Genomic DNA, 19,818 nt, shown 5'->3' with positions numbered 1-19,818 from the left:
ATATAGGAAGCCATTCAATCCACTGCTCTATTTATCTCACCATGGATATAAAAAGTGTGAAAAGGGACGTTCTGGATAACTTCCACAAATCCTCCAATTGGGGATAGCTCTCAATTAGCTGATTCTAGCTCGCAACCCATCCAATTACTATCACCAAGTAATCTTCAAAAAGAACTTGTCTAGCCTTCAGTATAGGTCTTGCATATTTGAGTCCATTCCAAGAGCCTCGCAAGTCAGTATCTAGAATAGTAGTATCAAACAATTGAGTGGCACTAGCTAGTGGCTACTGATCCATGATGCATAAAAGTAGAACTCCAGCATGTTTAGAGAGTTCGCCGATGGAGGGAAGGCCAGACAAAGATCTTACTTTCTTGTTTTTAAAGCAAAGATTAGGATGAAGGAGAAGAAGAAAGGGAAAGTGAAGGAGAATGGAACAGAGAAGAATTTGCAAAATTTTGTTTTTGTCCTTCAAAACTAGTCCAACAAAGTATTCATCTAATGGACAAACTCATTCAACCACAAAAAACTATCCTATGTATCCATCACATAAGTGAGTTCAACTAGCATTTTCCTTGGAACTATTAAATTAAAATGTTTAAAATAGAAAAATATGAAACAAAAACATGCCCAAACTTCCCCCTTCTGCCATGGATAAGCTTGAGCGGATAATTGAGGCAATCCTAACCTCTATTTCTAGTATTGAACTAGGTTATGGTGAGGTATGTAGAGTAGTTGGACATTGAGTTCATCATTGTATCTGTCATTCTTAAGGATAATGGCCTCAAAGCTCAAAAAACTATCAGAGACCACAGCATCTTCTGCAGTAATATTCTAATTTTCCATTAAATGGTGCTTGTGATTCTTTTTATCCATTCTCAACATGGCTATCTGATTAGGGCAAGAAGGAGAAAAAAAATCATATGATCATAGAAAAGATTTATTTCTAACCATTGATTAAAAAAATCCTCACTCCTTTTTTTTTTTTTTGGTAAAACATAGGAGGGGAGGGGGAGGGACCAGCCACTCCTTCCCTCAACTTTTCTTCCTCTATTTTGATTGCAAGTAAAACACCAAATCTCTCATTTGCTTTTTCCTTCCTTTGAAGTAGACTGAAAATACCCCTGCTTCAAACCCTTAAATAGCACTGATCTCCTTCCACCACAATAAACTGAGAACAAGGATAGGAACATGTTGGTGCAACATAGCATTAGTTACCTAGAGAAAACAAAACCCAACTATTAAGCTAATATTGGTGCTTAAGGTTTAAGTATGAAGTTAACTCCGTCCGGATCATCCATCTTCCTCATTGGATTTGGATCTTATCTGAATCTACCAAATCACACATGCCAAATTGAGTTAAGATTCCAATCTTTGTAGCCAACTTTCTTCAACCCTATGTGCTTTTCTCCAGGCTTCCCACCCCCTTAAAAGATGTAATGTTTGCACCAACTTCCAAATCCGCATTTCCAACCGGCTTGTAAAAATTTGCATGCAATCTTAGTTTGAATATCTCCAAGACTTATTTCTGGAGACTACCATCATGTCCATTTTTTTTTTTTTTTGAGACCAACTATATTGCAAAGCTCTAGAATGGATACATCTGTAAGCATAAGACCCATCCAAATTATGAAGATGCCAAGGTAGCTCAGAAGAGGTCACTTAGATTTCTCTTGGAAAAAGAAAAGAAGCCTTCAAAGTAAAAGATCAAAACTTTTTTAAAGTCATCTAGAATCCCATGCAAACCAACACACACAAAATCTCAAGGTCTAATAAAAAAAATCAACTAGAAAATATATGTTATTTCCCTTGATTTTATCATTCATTTCAATCTAATAACCCAAAAAATATGTCATTATTAATCACTCAATCAGAATCATTTGGTCTGTGCGGCCTAAGGTTCCAGTGAACCCAATCTCCTGCGCGAAGGGAAGAATAATCCTGATGCCTGCGAACGCAGACAGCTGCGACCCCAAGAAGCGACAGGGGCCAACGGTCTGATTTTCTGGCGCACGCTCGCAGCAAAGCGAGAGAAGATCTCAACCGTCTACTCTACGCACGAAATTTAATTTGAGCCGTCTAATTTTTTGAAAAATCCATAAGATTACCCAAAAGTGTATATAAATATTAATAGATCTAAATTAGTTTAGATCACCACCTTTCTCCTCCCACTCCACTTCTCCTCCGCCCCATCCTCCCCGGCGGCGGCAGTCTCGCGGCGCCCTTTGGACGTGATCGCCGCGTGGGTGACGAGAAAAAGCTCGTCTTTTTAACCTTCTCCTCTCCTCCTCATCCTCCATCGTTTCTTCGACGTGTTGTGGTCGTGGAGCGCTATCCCTCTTGGGTTTTTCGAGGTATTCTTCTCTGTTTCGTTCCTTAGGTTTGATTACTTTGATCTCTTGTTACTGGCATTTCGTTAACTGTTTTCTTGAATTAGTGGAGAGAACGGGGGGGAGAAGTGGTTAAATTCGGTCTAACTTTAGCCGTGTTCGAAAGTGTTTCAGTTCTCGGAATGCTCGCCCCATCTGAAATTTCGGGCCCAGTTCGTTCTATAGTTTATATCGGATTGATAAGTGTCTTATTTTCTGAATTAGGTATTCTTTTTTCTGCGTTTGCATTCTTCTCTATTTGTTTTTTTTTTCTCTTGGACTTTTGTTGGGGTTTAAGAATCTTGTTAAGGAAATGCGAAGACCAATTCTTTTCCCATCCTCAATTCCATGATTCTTCTTTTGCCGATCTTTACTTGATTCTGATTCCATGACTTCTGGTCTCGGTTTCTGGGTTTTGATTGCCGTCTTCTTTTTGGTTTTAGGGTTTGTACTTTTTCGCTGATGGTGATGTTTTGGGATCTATCTTGTTCTTTTTTTTTAAAGAAATTTGTTTGTGGGGTGAAAGTTCGTTAGTTTAGGTTCTTATCAGGATCATGTGTCTTTTATTATCCTTGCAACTACTTTTGTTTCTAAATTCCCGAAATTGCTGTGCTCTGAATTTTTTGTATTATAATTACTTGCTATTGTTTTTATTTTGATAATTTCTTAAATAAGAAAGAGTATGTGATATTTAATTTCGTTTCATATGTTGATTTTATTGCCTGCTGTAGTTGTTTTTGTAGGATCTGGTCGTAAATCTTTGCAGAAAGAGGAAAAGGTGAAGGTAGAGCACCACCACCACTTACTTGATGAAATATTTTGGTTTTCCTATGGTAAACCCATATTTAATTTCTACTGCAGTACTTTATTGATTTTTTTACCTATTTAATTTCCTATGATTGGATTTTCGTTTCAATTGCCAATTGCTTTGTATGAACTGCCATTGCTTTTAATTTTTAAGTTTTCTTGTGTTACTATCTTTCAGAGGAATCAGTACTCCTTTGGTTTTGAACATATGTACTGTCGATATCGTTTCTCCATAACTGATTAATATGCTTCAGATTTCTGTTCCTATCCCCTTATGGTCACTGATATTTCTGAATATACTTTCTATCTCCCCGATAGGTTTTCAGGTATTGCTTAATAGTTTCATGGATCCTATCACGCAGGAGATCGCTGCAAAAACTTATTATTAATTTTGAATCTTGTTAACAACATTCTGCTAAGCTACCTATGGATTTTCTTATCTCAGATATTCTCAATACTCTTTTGCAACATCTAGCATTGTTTCTTTCCTCAATTTTCCTTTGCACTTTCTATCTTATTGACCATTGGGATATATCATACTGGAATTGCACTTCTTTTACCCTGCTCATGTTCTTTGGTTTCCATTGCTTTGATCTGTTTATTTAACTAAATAATTTCTAATGTTAACTTCTTTTTCATCATCACTATGCAGGTTTTTATTTGGTTATTATCTTGTTCAACCACCCTTTTTTGATCGATATGGTCTTTTGGTCTTGTTTGTGATGCTAGTTTTTCTGTTTACCTCCTCATGTCCATCTATGTGTTTGGTCTTATATTGTGTTTGTGCTGTTTTCTTTTTCATAACATTTTGTTGAAACCAGTGTTAGATAGCATGTGTTATAAAGTGGCAGCCTTTTCTTGTGTTGACAGGTAACATTGACAGATTTCTGTGGTGATTAGAGTTCTGCTGATTGTGTACTGTTTTTGTTGATATCTTTGTCAGCATTTTCAGCAATTATTGCTGTTGATATCTCTAAAATTAGCCTAATGAAGACATCTGTGTCTAAGGTCTCTAAGCAATGTTCTCCTGATCCTGGTTTTTCGGGTTACAACCCTTTTGATTCTGATTCGGAGTCTGACTTGAATCATAAGACTGCAAGAGCTTCCTCAGCCCCTGTGATCAGCAGACCGAAAAAAACAAGCTCCAAGTTTAGTTACAATGGAGATGAAGGAAATGGTGCTTCTTCTTCGTCATCATATTCAGGCTTTTCAACTTCAAGAATCAAATACAAAAATGACTTCCGTGACTCGGGGGGTTTTGAAAACCAGTCTGTGCAAGAGCTAGAGAACCATGCTGTGTATAAGGCTGAGGAGACTACACACAAAATAAATGGCTGTTTGAAGATTGCTGAAGAGATGAGAGGAGATGCTTCAAGGACTCTCATCAGCTTGCATCAGCAGGGCCAAAAAATTACTCAGACTCATCTAACTGCTGCAGACATTGATCATGACCTCAGTAGGGTATGCTTTGTTTAATTCATGCAGTTCTGTGTTCAACTGGATCTATGTGGACATGATAATCTAGCAAGATGTCTAGCCCTTTTCCTTGAAAATTTGCAGAATTATGGATATTCGTTATTTCTTGTCAGGCAACTCAAATATAGGGCATAAGATTATTTCATAAGATATTGTGAGCATGCTATTCTTTATAGAAGTCTTTGCTTCTGAGGCTCTAATGCTACTTTTTATCCACTTTCATGCTCTTTTATGTGGAACTCATTTGGTTACATGTATTGTGATCATATCTTTAATAACTTATTTGTTCTTGTGCCTATGTTTCATTGTTATCTTGATTTTGTCCTACCTCTTTCTTTGCTTTTCATTTTGAGCTTAGACTTTTTAAGGTTTAGCATACTTTTCAGTTAGATTGTTCAACAACTGGTTATTACTATCTCTCATTAGTAATTGTTCAGTCTTGGCACTGGCACTGATCACTGAGTTCATTAAATCTTTTAGCAACATAGTACATTTTACAGTCCACAGACAATGGTAGAATTGGTGTGGATAACACTAAATACCTTATCTTTTTAATTGAGGTGTCATTATCTTTTCTATTCTATACTACAGAATTGTTAAAATAGGAAGTCATTACTTCCCCTTTTTTCCCCTCTGAAGACTATAATTATAAGCTTCCTCTCTTCCTGAATGACAGAGTTAAGTTAAGAAATAGAGAACTTTGTCATATTCGAGAGGTGGTTATTAACTGAGATTTGGCAATGCTGCTGAGATTGTTAGTATAAAATTAGCTGCAGACATATAATTCACTTCCAAGTTGTTGGTATCTTTTGTGAATTATTTTTGAAGATAATAAAATCCTAAGCATTTGTTTTTGCATGACTGTAAAATAGGATGATGCTCTATCTAGGATATATCCCTGCCTTTTCTGTTTGCCATGGTGGGTTGGAATGACTTGTTTTTTAGGGCTTAGTTGGGAAAAAAAACTAATAAGATATCCATCATCTAGTGTTATTCCCTTATTTTTAGTGCTTTTTACAGACGATTCCCCATGTGCAATTCCTTCTGTCCTAATACGAGGTCTCATGTCAAGACTAAATCATCCAAGTCTACCATATTTTTGTGGCTCACTGTATAACTGCCACAAGATGAGAAATGCAGATGCTCAATATGGAGTTTTTTCTATTTCAACCTTTGATATTAAAACCACATGCTTATTAAGAAAATTGATGTACTAGATGGCTTTAGAAATATAAATGAGTACTAATTTTTTGATCATCAAGTCTTTGATTTGTTTTTAGTTTTGCTGCTGCTTGAAGGGATTGCCTTTTTGTTAAATTCCCATCTACTCCAACCTAGTGAAGATGGGATATACTACATAACTTAAGGCTTTCAAGTTAGGTTCCCATCTAATTCATATGTTTCTCTTTTCAGGGCGAAAAGCTTTTGGGAAGTCTTGGCGGAATTTTCTCCAAGACATGGAAGCCAAAGAAAAATCGTGAAATAAAGGGGCCTGTATTAACAAGAGGTAAATCTAAAATAAATGTTGATATGGTGAAATGTCTAGGTGATTTGTTATCTGATTTGATCGATCTATGAACAGATGATTCTTTTATACAAAAAGGAAGCCACATGGAGCAGAGACAAAAGTTGGGATTATCAGGTCCTTTGTGTCGGTCCAATCCTCGAACTTTTCCTTCTGAACCTACATCTGCACTGGAGAAAGTCGAGGTAATGCAGATAGTAGAGAGGAGGGAAATTTTAGTAGCTATATACGACCATCACCTATTAAATCTAATTATCTTGGTTTTTTCAACAGATAGAGAAGGCCAAGCAGAATGATGCCCTTTCTGATTTGAGTGACTTGTTGGTTGAGCTGAAGGACATGGCTATGGACATGGGTGGTGAGATAGAGAGGTCGGCTGTCTGTTTCTTGCCTTTACATCTTTTGGGATCTTGGCATGGTCTGTGTTTTGATTTGGAGAACTCATATTTGCTGGTTTTGATTAGATGCTTGATGCTTCATTCTTTTACAACTTCAGCCCTGAGCTTAAAGCCAATCCCAGGAAATTAAACCTTTTCACTTCTTTACTAAAAACATCTCTATGCGGTCGAGTTCTGCCCTCTCTAGGGAAAAATGTGGTATAGAGGAGGATTATGGCAAAGTGGAAGTTTTGAGGTTGGCCATGCTGACTGCCTAAAGCTTTCTTTGAGCAGTGATATCTACTAGAAACATTGATACTAATCCTTTGTTTGCATGAGCTTGATGTTTGCATCACATTTTGGATTGTGAGATTGTATGCTCTCCTGTTGCCATCTTGTCCTGTTCGGTCATGAAACATTTTCACATCTTATGGTGGGATCCACCTGATTCAACTGTGAATGGTTGAACTGGAGAGGTTGAGAAACTTAATGAGGATTGGAACTAATATTATATGGGTATAATTTGTATCCTTTGATCAGTATCATGGATGTCATCAAATCACCTTATTGCTATGCTTTGCTCTTTAATCTGTTTCTGTGTGCCTCATTTACATGCAGTTTTAGTTATTTTTCCCTGTAAGCTTCTTATTTTGGACTTTGAATTGATTAATCTTTGTAAAGAAATGCCTTGTGGGTTAATGGCAGATTGATGTTGCTAGAAGTTAAGCGTAAGTCATGATATCAAGCATTGACATTATGTGGTGAAACTATCTTATATTCGAGATAAAAATAACGTTCAAAGGCCACCTGACATGAAGTGATGCATTAAAAGGGACACACTTTATGAACATTGACCACACGTTAGTTGTTTATTTTACCAAATCCTACCTCAGTGACACTTTCCCCCAATTTTCTGTTAAACTAAATGTCGTTGTTTTGTTTGGTAATTGCAGGCATACCGGAGCTCTGGATCGTATGCAGGATGATGTTGATGAACTAAATTTCAGGGTGAAAAGAGCAAATATTCGAGGGCGTCGTCTGCTTGGAAAATAGTTTGCTAACGTTAGAAAGGGTGTTGAAGATGAGCCGGTTTTTATCGTAACATTCCACCCATCATATTGAATTGGGTCATGCTGGTTGCATGCTCACATTATTGATCTTCTTGTCATTTAAATGCATGTCTTTTTATGTTTCCATGTCAAGCTTGAGCGCACTCTTTCACAAATTTGCATCGTGTAAGAGTTCAGTTTGAACAGATGAGTAGGAAATTTTAGTCTAGAAACAAGAATGGATTACAGTTCCTTGGGGAAGATGGATGAAGATAACACTCTTGAAGCCTAAAAATAGAGCTGTAAAATTTTACGTGCTTTATTATAGAAGTGCTAGATCATGAAAACACTTATTTGGGAAAATGGGATGCTTATGAAGTGCACGTTGGATTCTCTTTCTTATGCGACTTTAAAGCGGAAATTATAAAACAAGTCAAACTGTTTTTTATTTTGGTACATCAGCTACTCATACTAAATATGCATCAATACAGCCAGCCGTGTCAAAAGAAAGAAGACGACTCACAATAAAACTCTGAGTCCAAAAAAACTCGCCAAAGTGATGAATAACCATAGGAAGCGATCCAGTCAACTGTTTTATTCGCCTTGCGGTAAACATGCATGGCTTGAAAGGCACCACACTCTCTCACTTTCTCAAGAATAATGCTCCCAGCCTCGAAGGATGAGACCCCATTCTCAAGATGATCCAACTCAAAAGCCTGCACTGGTTCCAGGTCAGGTGTCAGTATGAGAAACAAGTGTTGGATGCTAGAGATTGTATCAGGTGGGCCATCTTCCACTAATGCTATGACAAAAAAATGGCGATAAGATCAACAGGAGACATCATATGTATCAGGGATACTGATAGTTATTAGGATAAGCTCATTTCATCTTCAATAGGTCATAGAAACATCACCTTCTGAGATAACCCACAGCCAACCCATCAGCCTGAAAGAGTAGACAATAAAACAAAGAACTAGACCTAACCAAATAAGAAGAGAGAACATCTGTAAACAGGTTTAGTCCAAAAATAACCCAACAAAAAGTTCCCAAATACCCCAATTAGATACCGCACTGACCGCTTCCATGCTGCTGAAATCCTCTCTTAACCTCCAAAGAGAGTTCCTGATGCCAAACTTAGAACAACATGGCAAGAAGTCTGAGATGCTGAGACACAGATCGGTTCTTGATTCCACTTGCATATCACCAACTTCAATCTCTAGTTATGGATTACCTTGCTGCTGCTACACTGCCAATTTCCATACAAATCCTATAGGCCTAATCCAAATAGATTCCAAGAGGCATATTTATGTATGCATCAACCGGGAGTTACCGCGCCCCCACCAAAAAAAAAAGAAAAAGAAAGAAAGAAAAGAAAAGAAAAGAAAGTGAGTTCATCCTAGTTCTACTTTTGACTTCAAAAATGACACAACCACCACCTTCCTTTGATAAATGCTCTTCTCTTGGTTTACATAACAAATGCATCAATTAAAGTGCTAGTGCAATAATCTATTTGCATATATATAGGGGAAAATTACAACCAAATGAAATTTCAACCAATTATTAGAGATTTTCATCTCATGCAAGAGGCTGAGTTAATCTATTTTTATTATAATATTTTTTTTTCAATTCTTGTATGGCGAGAGTCTGCTCAAGACTTTGTGATGCAAGATCGCAGTTTTGGAGAAGGTACTAGAGCTAGAAATTTTTTGCTAGGGTATGTAAAAATTGGAGGTATGAGGCTGAAGGATCAGTAGGAATGGAAGGCACGAGGCTTTCTAATTATCCGTTAACATTACTTTATTCTTGTTCCTGTAAGGCCCGGCTCATTAGCCGGCCTAGACCAATCGATCCGCCTGGTCCATTGACCGGCCCAGAAGGTAGGGTGCGGCTCGGCTTTGGCCCGGCCCTCCAGCCCGAGAGTGGCCCGAAGGCCCGTTCCATATTTCCAAACAGCGCATAGGCCTTCTCGAACACGGACACGGAGGAGTACTCCTCGTCCTCCTCGGACTCCGCCGGAGGCTACGAACCGCTCTATATAAGATCTCCCTGCGGCCCCTTTGAGCTCTACATCCGAACCACCGCCGAGTATCGCCGTTCGTATCTCTCTTCCTCTTCTTCTTCCGGAAGACGTTCGCTGCACCGGCCACGAAACCTCGCCGGAGTTGAGGTAATTTGCGCCTCCCTTCTCTGATTACTCTTCTCCCTTTCCACCTCTGTGTAAGTCCCGGTCACCGGCTGATATTTTCACCGAAAAGTAACCGGAAATCTCCCATGATCTATCCCCTGTTTCACACGGTACGGTATCGGTCCTTTCCCCCATTTTTTTTTTGTTTTTAATCAATTGGAGCCGGCCGCTGCCGGTAGCCTCCTCGGCTGTCTTCGCTCGACAGACCGAAGACCTTGTCGGATCCCCAGCCGCCGGCGAGCGTGCTGAAGCCCGGATTCGATCGAGCCAAGAAGATCTCCTATTCAGCCCTGTTTTCAAATCGACCCGCGTTTCTTTTGCACCGGTCGCCGTCGCCTGCTGCCGGACCTTCGGATGCGCCGCCATGCCCTATGTCGCCGGTCCTCTGGCCGTTGACCCCCCCCCCCCCCCCCCCTCCCACCAGGCCACAGCTTTCTTCCTTTTCTTCTTCTCTTCGCTGCCTCTCTCTCTCTCTCTCTCCCTCTTTCTCACTGGGGGAAGGGTGGACCCAAGAGGTTCCCTCCCCTCTAACTTGTGTTGACCTCGGGAAGAGGTCCTAGCCCCTGGTTGATGGAGGTAGCTTGTCGACCCGCATCCCCATGAGGCCCTTGTTCGAAGCCACTAGGCTCCATTACCCTGATCGGCCCTAGGGCATCACAGCTTAGCCGACCTTACCTTCATCGAGCCTAATTCCAGCATGAAACCACGTGCTCTGCAAAATCTCAAAATAGATCTATTTATCCAATTTTAACTCGTTTTAGGTTCTTTTGGGTTTTTTATTATGTATTTGGGTTTTAAAGTTATTAATTATATATCTTACTAGCTTTAAATGGGTTTGGATGATTCTTTTCGTTGAATTTCGAGGGCTTCACGCAAGGCAAAATTAACTCTTAACACTCCTGATTAGTTTTTGAATTACCACCAATTTTTCTATGCTGAAGAGTTATAAAAATTATTAATAATATTTAACTTGTATGATTCCATATTTTTTTTAAAATTAAGGATCAATATTATGAAACTCATGATTGGTTAATGTAAAAATGTTCTAGGAATGTTTTATTGTTGATCATTTATCTAAGAATTATGAACTCTAAATTATAAAAATTTACATTTTGTTATTAAATAAGGATTACATGGCTATTTTACTGTTAATAATTTATGAACTCTATAAAGTTGTTATTATCTTTCAATTTATTTATTTATGTTTTAAGAAAATATTAAATAAAAAATATAATTTAAGAACTATAACTATGGGCTCGTAGGTAGCTATGCATGATTCTCACCAGCGGATTATAGTAGTCGGTACACGGCTCCGCCAATGAATTATAGTAGTTGGCATATTATTGATTACGATTATTATGGGTATAAGATGACCTCAGCAGTTAGTTTGAGAATAATATTTTGAACTATGGCATGGTTAAATGGAAAATATTTGTGACACTTAGAGCTATATATATGAAATTTGCATAGTTTCTATATGTATGAAAGAATAATTAGTTTTATGATTTGCTTTATCATACGATTGTTATGAAATATTTTATTTCGAACAAAAGTCATTTTTAGCGAAAATGATTTGCTCCATGTCAAACTTATGCTTGATACGGTAAAGTTGCATAAGATTACTATAAGATTTACTTATTGATATGTATGGCTCATTCTTCTTCTTTTTTTTCTTTTTCTTTTCAGACGAATACAATCACTAGAAATAGGGAATAATCCAAGTCAGAGTTCGTGCTAGGAAGCTTTTGCAGCAGAATTTTTAGTTTATTAGTTGATTATCGATTTGTAGTTGATAATTTTAGGGATTTTTAAGCATTTAAATTTGGATTTTATGTATGGTAATAGTTTCTTTCGGAATTGGGCCCAGTTCAGTCCAGGAATTGGGCCCGGTTCAGTCCGGGAATTGGGCCGAACGCGGCCCAGACGGTTGACATGGCAGTGCTGCCCACGTGGTTCGCTGCTCATCGCCGATTATAAGGCCACAATATCCCAAAGAGATCAAGCGAAAAAAACCCTATGCAAACCCTAGAACTTCTCCAAAACTTTGTTCCCCAAGGAACGATCCGTCTCCGTTCCGCCCTTCGCCGGCGTCTCTCGCAACCCCTTCTGGTCTTTGGATCCTCCTTGCTCCTCCGAAGCTCGCACTTTCGATCCTAGTAAGAGTTACATTATTGATCTTTTCGAACAAAGATATAGTTTTCTTTGGGAAAAAAAACCGAATTTGGCGACTTTTTAAGGACCTCGAATCATTACTATCCTGGCACACTAGGAATCAGGAGTTGTAACTATAAATCTTCGCTGTGATTGGACGGGTTGGAGCACTTTGGTCTGTTGAATTTTACACGAATTCGCCTTTTTTTGTATCAATAATAATTTTCTCGGTTAGTTCAGTTTTTTAATAAATTTATGATTTTTGTGAACCCAAAACTGGAAGGGAAGGTATCGATTGACGGCTGATGACTGATTCCGCCCGCCTTCCTCTTTTTTTGTGTGTTTATTAATCCTCAAATTTGAGCTTTTTATCTCATTTTGTTGCTGCAGGTGTTTAGAGCTTGCCGGTCCAATTCCATCATGGCAACTCGTAAGTTTCCATTGATGCCGCTATTTTGTAGCTGCTACAGATAATTGATTTTTATACCTTTTTTATGATAATCTATTTTATATCAATATGATAACTAATGCTGGCTTTTGTGATTCTTACAACTCAACAACTTTGAAAACTTATGATTTATCTGTAGCTTCGTTAGAGAATCATGGTATATGAAATGCTTTTTAATTTAAAAAAAAACTGCTGTATAAATCTTTTCAGGACTTCAATTTGAGAACTCTTGTGAAGTAGGGGTTTTCTCGAAGTTGACAAATGCATACTGTTTGGTTGCAATTGGAGGGTCAGAAAATTTTTACAGGTTAATTTGTTGAGTGCATTTATTTTTTAGTGATTTTTAACATTGTGGTGCTGTTATAAGTTGCTGATGTTTTTTATTGTTTTGCTTTGTGTGTGGAACAAAGTGCAGTGCGTATGAATCTGAGCTTGCTGATGATATTCCTGTGGTCAAGACCTCTATAGCAGGCACTAGAATAATTGGGCGGCTGTGTGCTGGTTAGTGTTATTAGGCCATTCCATTGAAAGATTACATGAGGTTGCCTCTATTGACATCTCGCTGTAATTGTTTTATTTTATTTAGGAAACAAGAACGGGCTTCTATTGCCACATACAACCACTGACCAAGGTAAAATTTCACCTGCAATTGCTTTCCTGTGTTATTTATTCCTAGTGGATAATTTTAATTTTACTATTTTGATATTTCTTTTTATTTTTGTTAATTATATGTGGACCCTATACTTTTGGGTCTACAGGATCTCAGCAACAGAGGCTCTGACTTAAAAAATTGGTCTCATCGTAGAAGGCATCAGTTCCGAAGTTTTATCTCGTGCCAGTAATCATCTATCAAGTTTGATATGCTTTGATTAACTTAGGGTCTTGTTAGGGTCTTGTCTATCTGATAAAAGTGATAAATGGCATCCAAGGTTATAAGTATCAGACTGTATTGGTTTGTACTGGGCATTCCAGACTGGAATGATAGGGAACTAGTCCTTGGTATGGCCTCCATGCTGACTGGAGCAATGTATGTTACCAACATTCAGTATGCCATATTGGTTACGTGCTGATATGGGTTCCAATGCTGGTACTTGAAACATTGTTTGTGCAACTTTAGTTAAGATTACAGAGGTGAATTTACTAATTATTAAAGATGTTAATAACTGCATCCATCGATTAGGTAGGATAAGCGCTAAGATAATGGAATTCATCATTAGCCTGAAACTACCATGCAATATAATTCTGGAACAACCGAGAGATGTGCTTTGTGGAATTTTTGTGGAATTGAAATCATAAAAATGGGATTGATGTAGTGGTAGAAGTTATTTGATCTTACTGCCTGTAAGGTCAGGCCATAGATCTGTCATTATCTTCAGTAACTATCAGAAGCACTATCCAAGGAAGCAAATTGACATTTACCATAGGTTATACTTCCACATTTCTGTATGATACGTTTACTCCCTTGGCATCTTTTATCATGTTCTTTGAACTGAAACATAGCCGTAGGGGCTGAGCCATTAAATAGGCACACTGTGCTAGATTGTCACCATCCACTTTTGATCAAAAGTTGGTGTTAATCATGCCTTGCATCATAATGCTAGATTGACAATATCTTGCACATAGAACTGAAATTAGTTCTTTAATCAGGGACGGTGAATCAACAATTTGGCAGTGGGTTTTGGTGACATATTATGTCCAGTTCGGGTTTGCAATTAGACTGGAATATGTAATAAATATTTTAGTCTAACAGGCTACAGGTTTAGTAAAGGTGGTAATCAAGCTGAGTCAGTGGGTTAGTTGGATAAATGTTTTCATTTACTCAAGCAAGTATATCAATCAACATTAAGATACTAGGTTCTATGAAGTTTACCAAGCGTCCATTAGTTATACTTTTGATTTCAATTGATTTCTTAAGTAATTCCCATAGAATTAGATTTAGAATTTATGGAGTGTCCCTGCAAAGAATTGCATGAGAGTCGTTAGTGTAACTTTTATCTCTTTTGATACGTTAGTGTAACTTTTGGTTCTTTACTATTGGTGAAATATATGTCTTCCTTGCTTTAGTTTTATACTGCAACCAATGTCAAACTATACTCTTTTAACTGCCTTAAGTTCTGCACCATCCTTTTGTTCAGTATGCTGATATTTTTGTCTTCTTAAGTGATCAACCTCATGTTTCTTTCAAGATGTTGCTTATTAATATTTAATCCGTTCTCTATTTTAAAATCCTTCATTATTATGGATTATGGTGAAAGCCTGACTTGTCCACTTTCTCTATTTTAATCCGTTCTCTATTTCAAGACCTGATTGAAGCATTAGAGGTGTGCTTGTGCACATGCAAACATATATAAACCAAAAGACTTGAAATACTGTCCTTGAGATCCAAATAACTTGTATAAGCATCATGGCACATGTGCTCGTGCACATGCTAACATATATAAACAAAAAGACTTGAAAATTCACTTGTGAGTATGGGGGACATGCGTTACTGCATCTTTGAAATGTGGTGACTTTATAAAAATTAATTTTCTTTGCTCAGGCTTTACAATGCACTTGCATTAATTTTCTTATGTGTGCTCATGCCATGTCTCATGGATTTACTTTTCCCTGTTAAAAGTAGTTTCTGTGAAATTTCTTAGGAGAAACCTTAGTCATATTTTTTGTTTAAAGTTCAGAGTGCAGAACACTGTTTTTGAGCTTTGAGTTCATTTACTGATAAATTACTAACTTATGATTGATATTATTTGCTTTTTCGTTGTTTTCCCCCTCTAGAACTTCAACATCTGAGGAACAGTATACCTGACCAAGTGGTTGTTCAGCGTATCGACGAAAGACTGTCTGCTTTAGGCAATTGCATAGCTTGCAATGACCATGTTGCTCTTACACATCCTGATCTCGACAGGGTAAGTTCTTGTTCACCGTAATATGTGGAGAGAGATTCTATTTGAAGATATTAAAAAGAAAAGATGACAGCTAAAAGACTAGTTGGGGCCTAAAATATGAAAAATGAAGTGCCAACAAGCTTATATTATACTGTGACTGACTCAATAGATATGGTTCATGATACTATGAAAAATGAAGTCCATTGCTGATTTTGCTTCTTTAGATTTGCTGCCTTTTGGTTTAATCACAAATGTCGTGATGCCTGCTCTTTTTTTGAACTTTCAGGAAACAGAAGAGCTCATTGCAGATGTTCTTGGAGTAGAAGTATTTAGGCAGACAATTGCTGGAAACATTCTTGTTGGCAGTTATTGTGCCTTTTCAAATAGAGGTGGCTTGGTGAGTTACCTCAGATTTTTGTTTATCCTTTAGGCATTACAACCGCTGCTCACCAGCTCTAAATATTGAAACAGGTTCATCCACACACATCCATTGAGGATCTTGACGAACTTTCTACGCTACTTCAAGTCCCTCTTGTTGCAGGAACTGTGAACAGAGGCAGCGAGGTCATTGCGGCTGGTATTACCGTGAATGACTGGACTGCATTCTGTGGGTCAGACACCACGGCAACTGAACTCTCTGTTGTTGAAAGTGTGTTCAAATTGAGAGAAGTCCAACCAAGCTCAATCGTCGATGAGATGCGGAAATCACTTATCGACAGCTACGTTTAGTATTTCAAGATAGTCTGCTATTTTTAGTGCAACATAAGTTTTCTCCTGAACACCTCTAGAAAAGGTTTCCGTTTAGTGTTGTGATGTTATGTTTCATGTCATATTTATGGCAAAGCTTGCACTGATGTTGTTTAACATAGTTTATATTTCGGTAACATTGGTGCATCACTTTTCTTTTGTCTGGTAGGGAATTCACCCAATATTTTGTACTTACCAAATGGGAATGGAGCATGGCAATTATAATTCAGTCTGTAGATAACTGGCACTTCTGTGCAGCATCACAATTGTGAAAAATGTTCTTCCATGAGTGCCGACTGCCGGTCCATTTTGTAAAGGCATTAAGCTGTGATCCTCCATAATCTGCGTTCGAATCTGCCGATACCAGAGTGGTGGCTGTCATGGGGTGGCTGTTGAATGTTCCAACGTCAGTGAATAATACTGAGGGAACTGTTTACTGGATGCAGTTTAGTTTGAAGCTGCCTTGTAACGTGACTTCATTTGGATCCATTGGGAGCCTCTCTCCGGCAGGCTTGTTGACTTCACAGCTTTGTAGGAAGCTGCCAATTGAACAATGTCCTTGTTTAAATTTCTTAGATTCTTGTTGAGATAATCACGTGACCCTGAATTATTTACCAACATTTCATCCTCTAAGAGCACAATAATAGCTCAAAGATCTGTAGGTTATTTTACTTTGTAAACCTTTTGGTTTTAAGGTCTTATGCAAAAGTTATCATTTTTATACAGGATTTAACTGGAAAGCCTTGTTACATGGCATGATTATAGCATCATCATCATTCAGCCATTAGTATTTTACTAGTAAAAGTGGATACACTAGCTTGGATGGTTCTTCTTTATTTATGGACTGAGATATAAAGAAGCACATCAGATGCAGCTAGTTCCATGAGATGACCACATTACCTGACAAGCCAGGCACAAGCATGATCACCTTATGGCTATCCCTACACTTGATGGTCCCTCAGGCCACAATGTCTACCTGGCTTTATATCCTATCCTCCAACCTATTCCAGTGGAGATGTAGGACGTGTTACCATGCGAAATAATTCTGTTAGTTCACCAGTAATGACATCTTTTTGATGACTCCACCACCTTTCCCTCCTGTTATCCTGTTCTCCAGCCAGCCCTCCACCTGAAGAGTTTCCATGTAAACTCGCCCACCCACTAGCAACCATGTACACATGCAATCATAAACACTTTCATTGGTTTGGATATGAACTGAGTTGTATCAATGTGAGAGCATCAGTTCAGAAGCCATGATTAGGACTGAAATTGGATCGAATATGAATTGGATACCATCTTATCTATATCTATATTTGTTTTATTTGATGAATATAAATACGGTTATAGATGTTAGTTAGATGTAAAAATTTATTTCCATATTTGTTTTAAACGGATACGGATATAAATCGAATATCGAAAGTATGAATATAAATCGAATAATTAAATCTTATGACCGCAAAGCGAAAGATATTACTAAGTCGGCGATAAATTAAGTTAAGAGCATGTTAATATAGTCATTTATTTTATTTAAAAGTTTATGAGTACCATAAAATTTAATGTGATTACAAATGGAATCGGATAATTGGATACGGATTAGATAGTTGTCTATCCATATCCATATCCTTAATATCTATATCTATTTTTTTTTTTACGGATATGGATACGAACATAGATATCAGTTGGATGCTCGAATTTCTACCAACATCCGAAGAGATTTGGATACAAAAATGGATCCAGACGGATATTATCCAAGCTATTTTTACCTCTAGCCGTGATATAGCTCTTTAAATATACACCTTATTTAGACCTAACATAAAGAGCCTAAGGTAGATCTATCTAGTAATGGATTAGATATAGCAGACGAGACCCTTTGTGGTGTGACTTTTGCACCGCAGATTGTGGTACCATTAAAGATAGCCACCACATAATTCATCTCGTAGACAAGCAGCTTTCCTTCATCTCTACGAGTCGCCTTGTATTGCATCAAAAAGTACTTGGACGCGTTCCTAAGATAAATGGAAGCTGCCCATCTCCAAAATAGGTGATATGGAGGCTATTCACATTTGTACAAGATTCTATAGTGTAAAAGTGGCACCACAAATGATCCAACGGGGCGGCCGACTAGGTGGCTGCGTACGCGGCCCACCACTCAGGGTACACCTTCTAGTTAGCGGAAGGGAAGCTGTCACAGGCACTTCGCGAGCTAGTGTTTTTTGATTTTATTGGATGTATTCGTATATATGAAAAACCTGCCAAAAAAAAAAAATCCAAACTTTAGATACAGGCCCAAAACCAAGTCAGGTTGGAACTCTATCAAGCTTGACCTGAAACCTGACCCAACTTACTTGCATCCCTAAACGTTTGTGATCTTGTGCCATGCAAGCATATTGTCTGTATCCTCCAATGTAACTCATGCTGGAGTAGGCCATGCATGAGCATGCGTTCACAAACCCAGATACAACCTTGCAAGCGGCCCCTCTGACCTCACTGTTCCCATGTCCTTTTGTAACCTGAACACGACCAACACGTCGTCAAGACTCGAGGAGCGGTTAGGCCATGCTTGTACCTTTCTGATGGTCCCTTTGACCCTGCTAGAATTGGCTACTGGCTTCCCATAATAATGGCCAAAACTCTCGTACACGACCATAAACTTTCTCTTCCTGTTGTAATCCCCACCTAACTGCATCCCATGACATCATCACACACGGTATCAGCCGTATGATCAAAGACACAAAAGGTCCACAACGTTACATGCTATGTGAGACTCACACCATAATGTCCACCCAAAACTACGACCCAAGTCCAAGTGTGCTGCTCTCGGATGGACACACACCCATTTTTGTAACTTGGCCTCTTGCCATTTACTAAGAGCCTATCTCTTCATGGATTTCTTGCCGCAGCGTTTAATCTCCGTCTCTTCTTCTTTCCTCCTTTTCCCACTTCTCCTCCCCTTTCTTTCTACTCTCCTCCCACTCTTAGCCATGAAGATCTCTCCCTCCCCTTCCGCCACCACCCTCACCATCTCCATTCTTCGGGCTGTCTTCTTGATCACTGTCTTCCTCTCTGCAACCTTATGCGTCCGGCTTTCGGAGGCAGCGTCGTCGCGCAAAGCCTTCTCGGGCCACCTCTGCGACCGCCACCGCCTCCACCACCGCCGCAGCCACCATCATCACCATGTCGAGAACTCTTTCTCCACGCGGCACCAGCGACCTTCTCGGTGCCTTCCATTCCCACGAGGCCAACTTCAGCCACCTCCTCAGCCACCCCGGCCGCCAGTCGAGGAGGAGATCGATCCAAGATACGGCGTCGTGAAGCGGCTCGTCCCCACCGGGCCCAACCCTCTCCACAACTGAGGAGCTCCGTCCATGTTCTAATGGTTCATACGTAGTTTAGGTTGGCATTTCATCCTTTCTTGTTCCTTCTTTCCATCTCTTCATCTCTTTCTTGGAGAACCGAAACTTCTCGCTTTCTTGTTCATCCAAGGCTGAAAAGATACCGATGATGTCACTGTTTTAGTTGGTGGAAAGAATTTACAATGGAGGATGTTTTACTCCAGTTTACAACATTTTTACTTCTTTATTTCAATATTAGTTTTACTCCTCGAGTTTTCTTTCATTTATTTCCTGATCATTCTACGTTTTTTTCCCCTTCAACATGGGGTCCATCCGGGCTCCGGAGAAGCTCGTGAGTTCATTAAATTGGAGGGTGGCAGAGAGCTCGATGCAACACCTTTTTGGTGGGGGCGGTCGTGTCCTGCCCACGATGCCACCTCTCTAAACCGTCGTCAAATAAATGCGTTTATGCG

At 38.8% G+C, this 19,818-nt stretch overlaps 2 protein-coding genes across 3 annotated transcripts; both read left to right on the top strand.

Moving 5' to 3' along the window:
• The first annotated feature begins 623 nt into the window (after positions 1 to 623).
• On the top strand, positions 624 to 7,963 carry LOC103704457 (SNAP25 homologous protein SNAP33). The gene is made up of 9 exons (XM_039115850.1): positions 624 to 719; positions 772 to 823; positions 2,148 to 2,351; positions 3,110 to 3,150; positions 4,182 to 4,634; positions 6,063 to 6,156; positions 6,232 to 6,359; positions 6,448 to 6,545; positions 7,505 to 7,963. Exons 1-9 carry the CDS (start codon positions 624 to 626, stop codon positions 7,602 to 7,604), a joined length of 1,266 nt encoding a protein of 421 aa, XP_038971778.1. The 3' UTR covers positions 7,605 to 7,963.
• A 1,629-nt stretch (positions 7,964 to 9,592) lies between these two features.
• LOC103704456 (eukaryotic translation initiation factor 6-2-like) lies at positions 9,593 to 16,246 on the top strand. Of its 2 annotated transcripts, none has more exons than XM_008787735.4 (8): positions 9,593 to 9,767; positions 12,327 to 12,366; positions 12,595 to 12,691; positions 12,800 to 12,885; positions 12,971 to 13,015; positions 15,157 to 15,287; positions 15,553 to 15,663; positions 15,738 to 16,246. In XM_008787735.4, the coding sequence occupies exons 2-8, from the start codon at positions 12,357 to 12,359 to the stop codon at positions 15,993 to 15,995; spliced, it is 738 nt and encodes a 245-aa protein (XP_008785957.2). In that variant the 5' UTR covers positions 9,593 to 9,767; positions 12,327 to 12,356; the 3' UTR covers positions 15,996 to 16,246. The 2 variants fall into 2 exon arrangements, with proteins under 2 accessions (XP_008785957.2, XP_008785956.2); XM_008787734.4 differs by lacking the exon at positions 9,593 to 9,767 and adding an exon at positions 11,783 to 11,941.
• The last annotated feature ends 3,572 nt before the right edge of the window (positions 16,247 to 19,818 follow it).

The sequence above is a fragment of the Phoenix dactylifera genome, unplaced genomic scaffold (assembly GCF_009389715.1).
Source record: "Phoenix dactylifera cultivar Barhee BC4 unplaced genomic scaffold, palm_55x_up_171113_PBpolish2nd_filt_p 000007F, whole genome shotgun sequence".
NCBI lineage: Eukaryota > Viridiplantae > Streptophyta > Magnoliopsida > Arecales > Arecaceae > Phoenix > Phoenix dactylifera.
The sequence above is the reverse complement of the archived record's forward strand: the minus strand, read 5'-3'. Positions and strand labels throughout refer to the sequence as shown.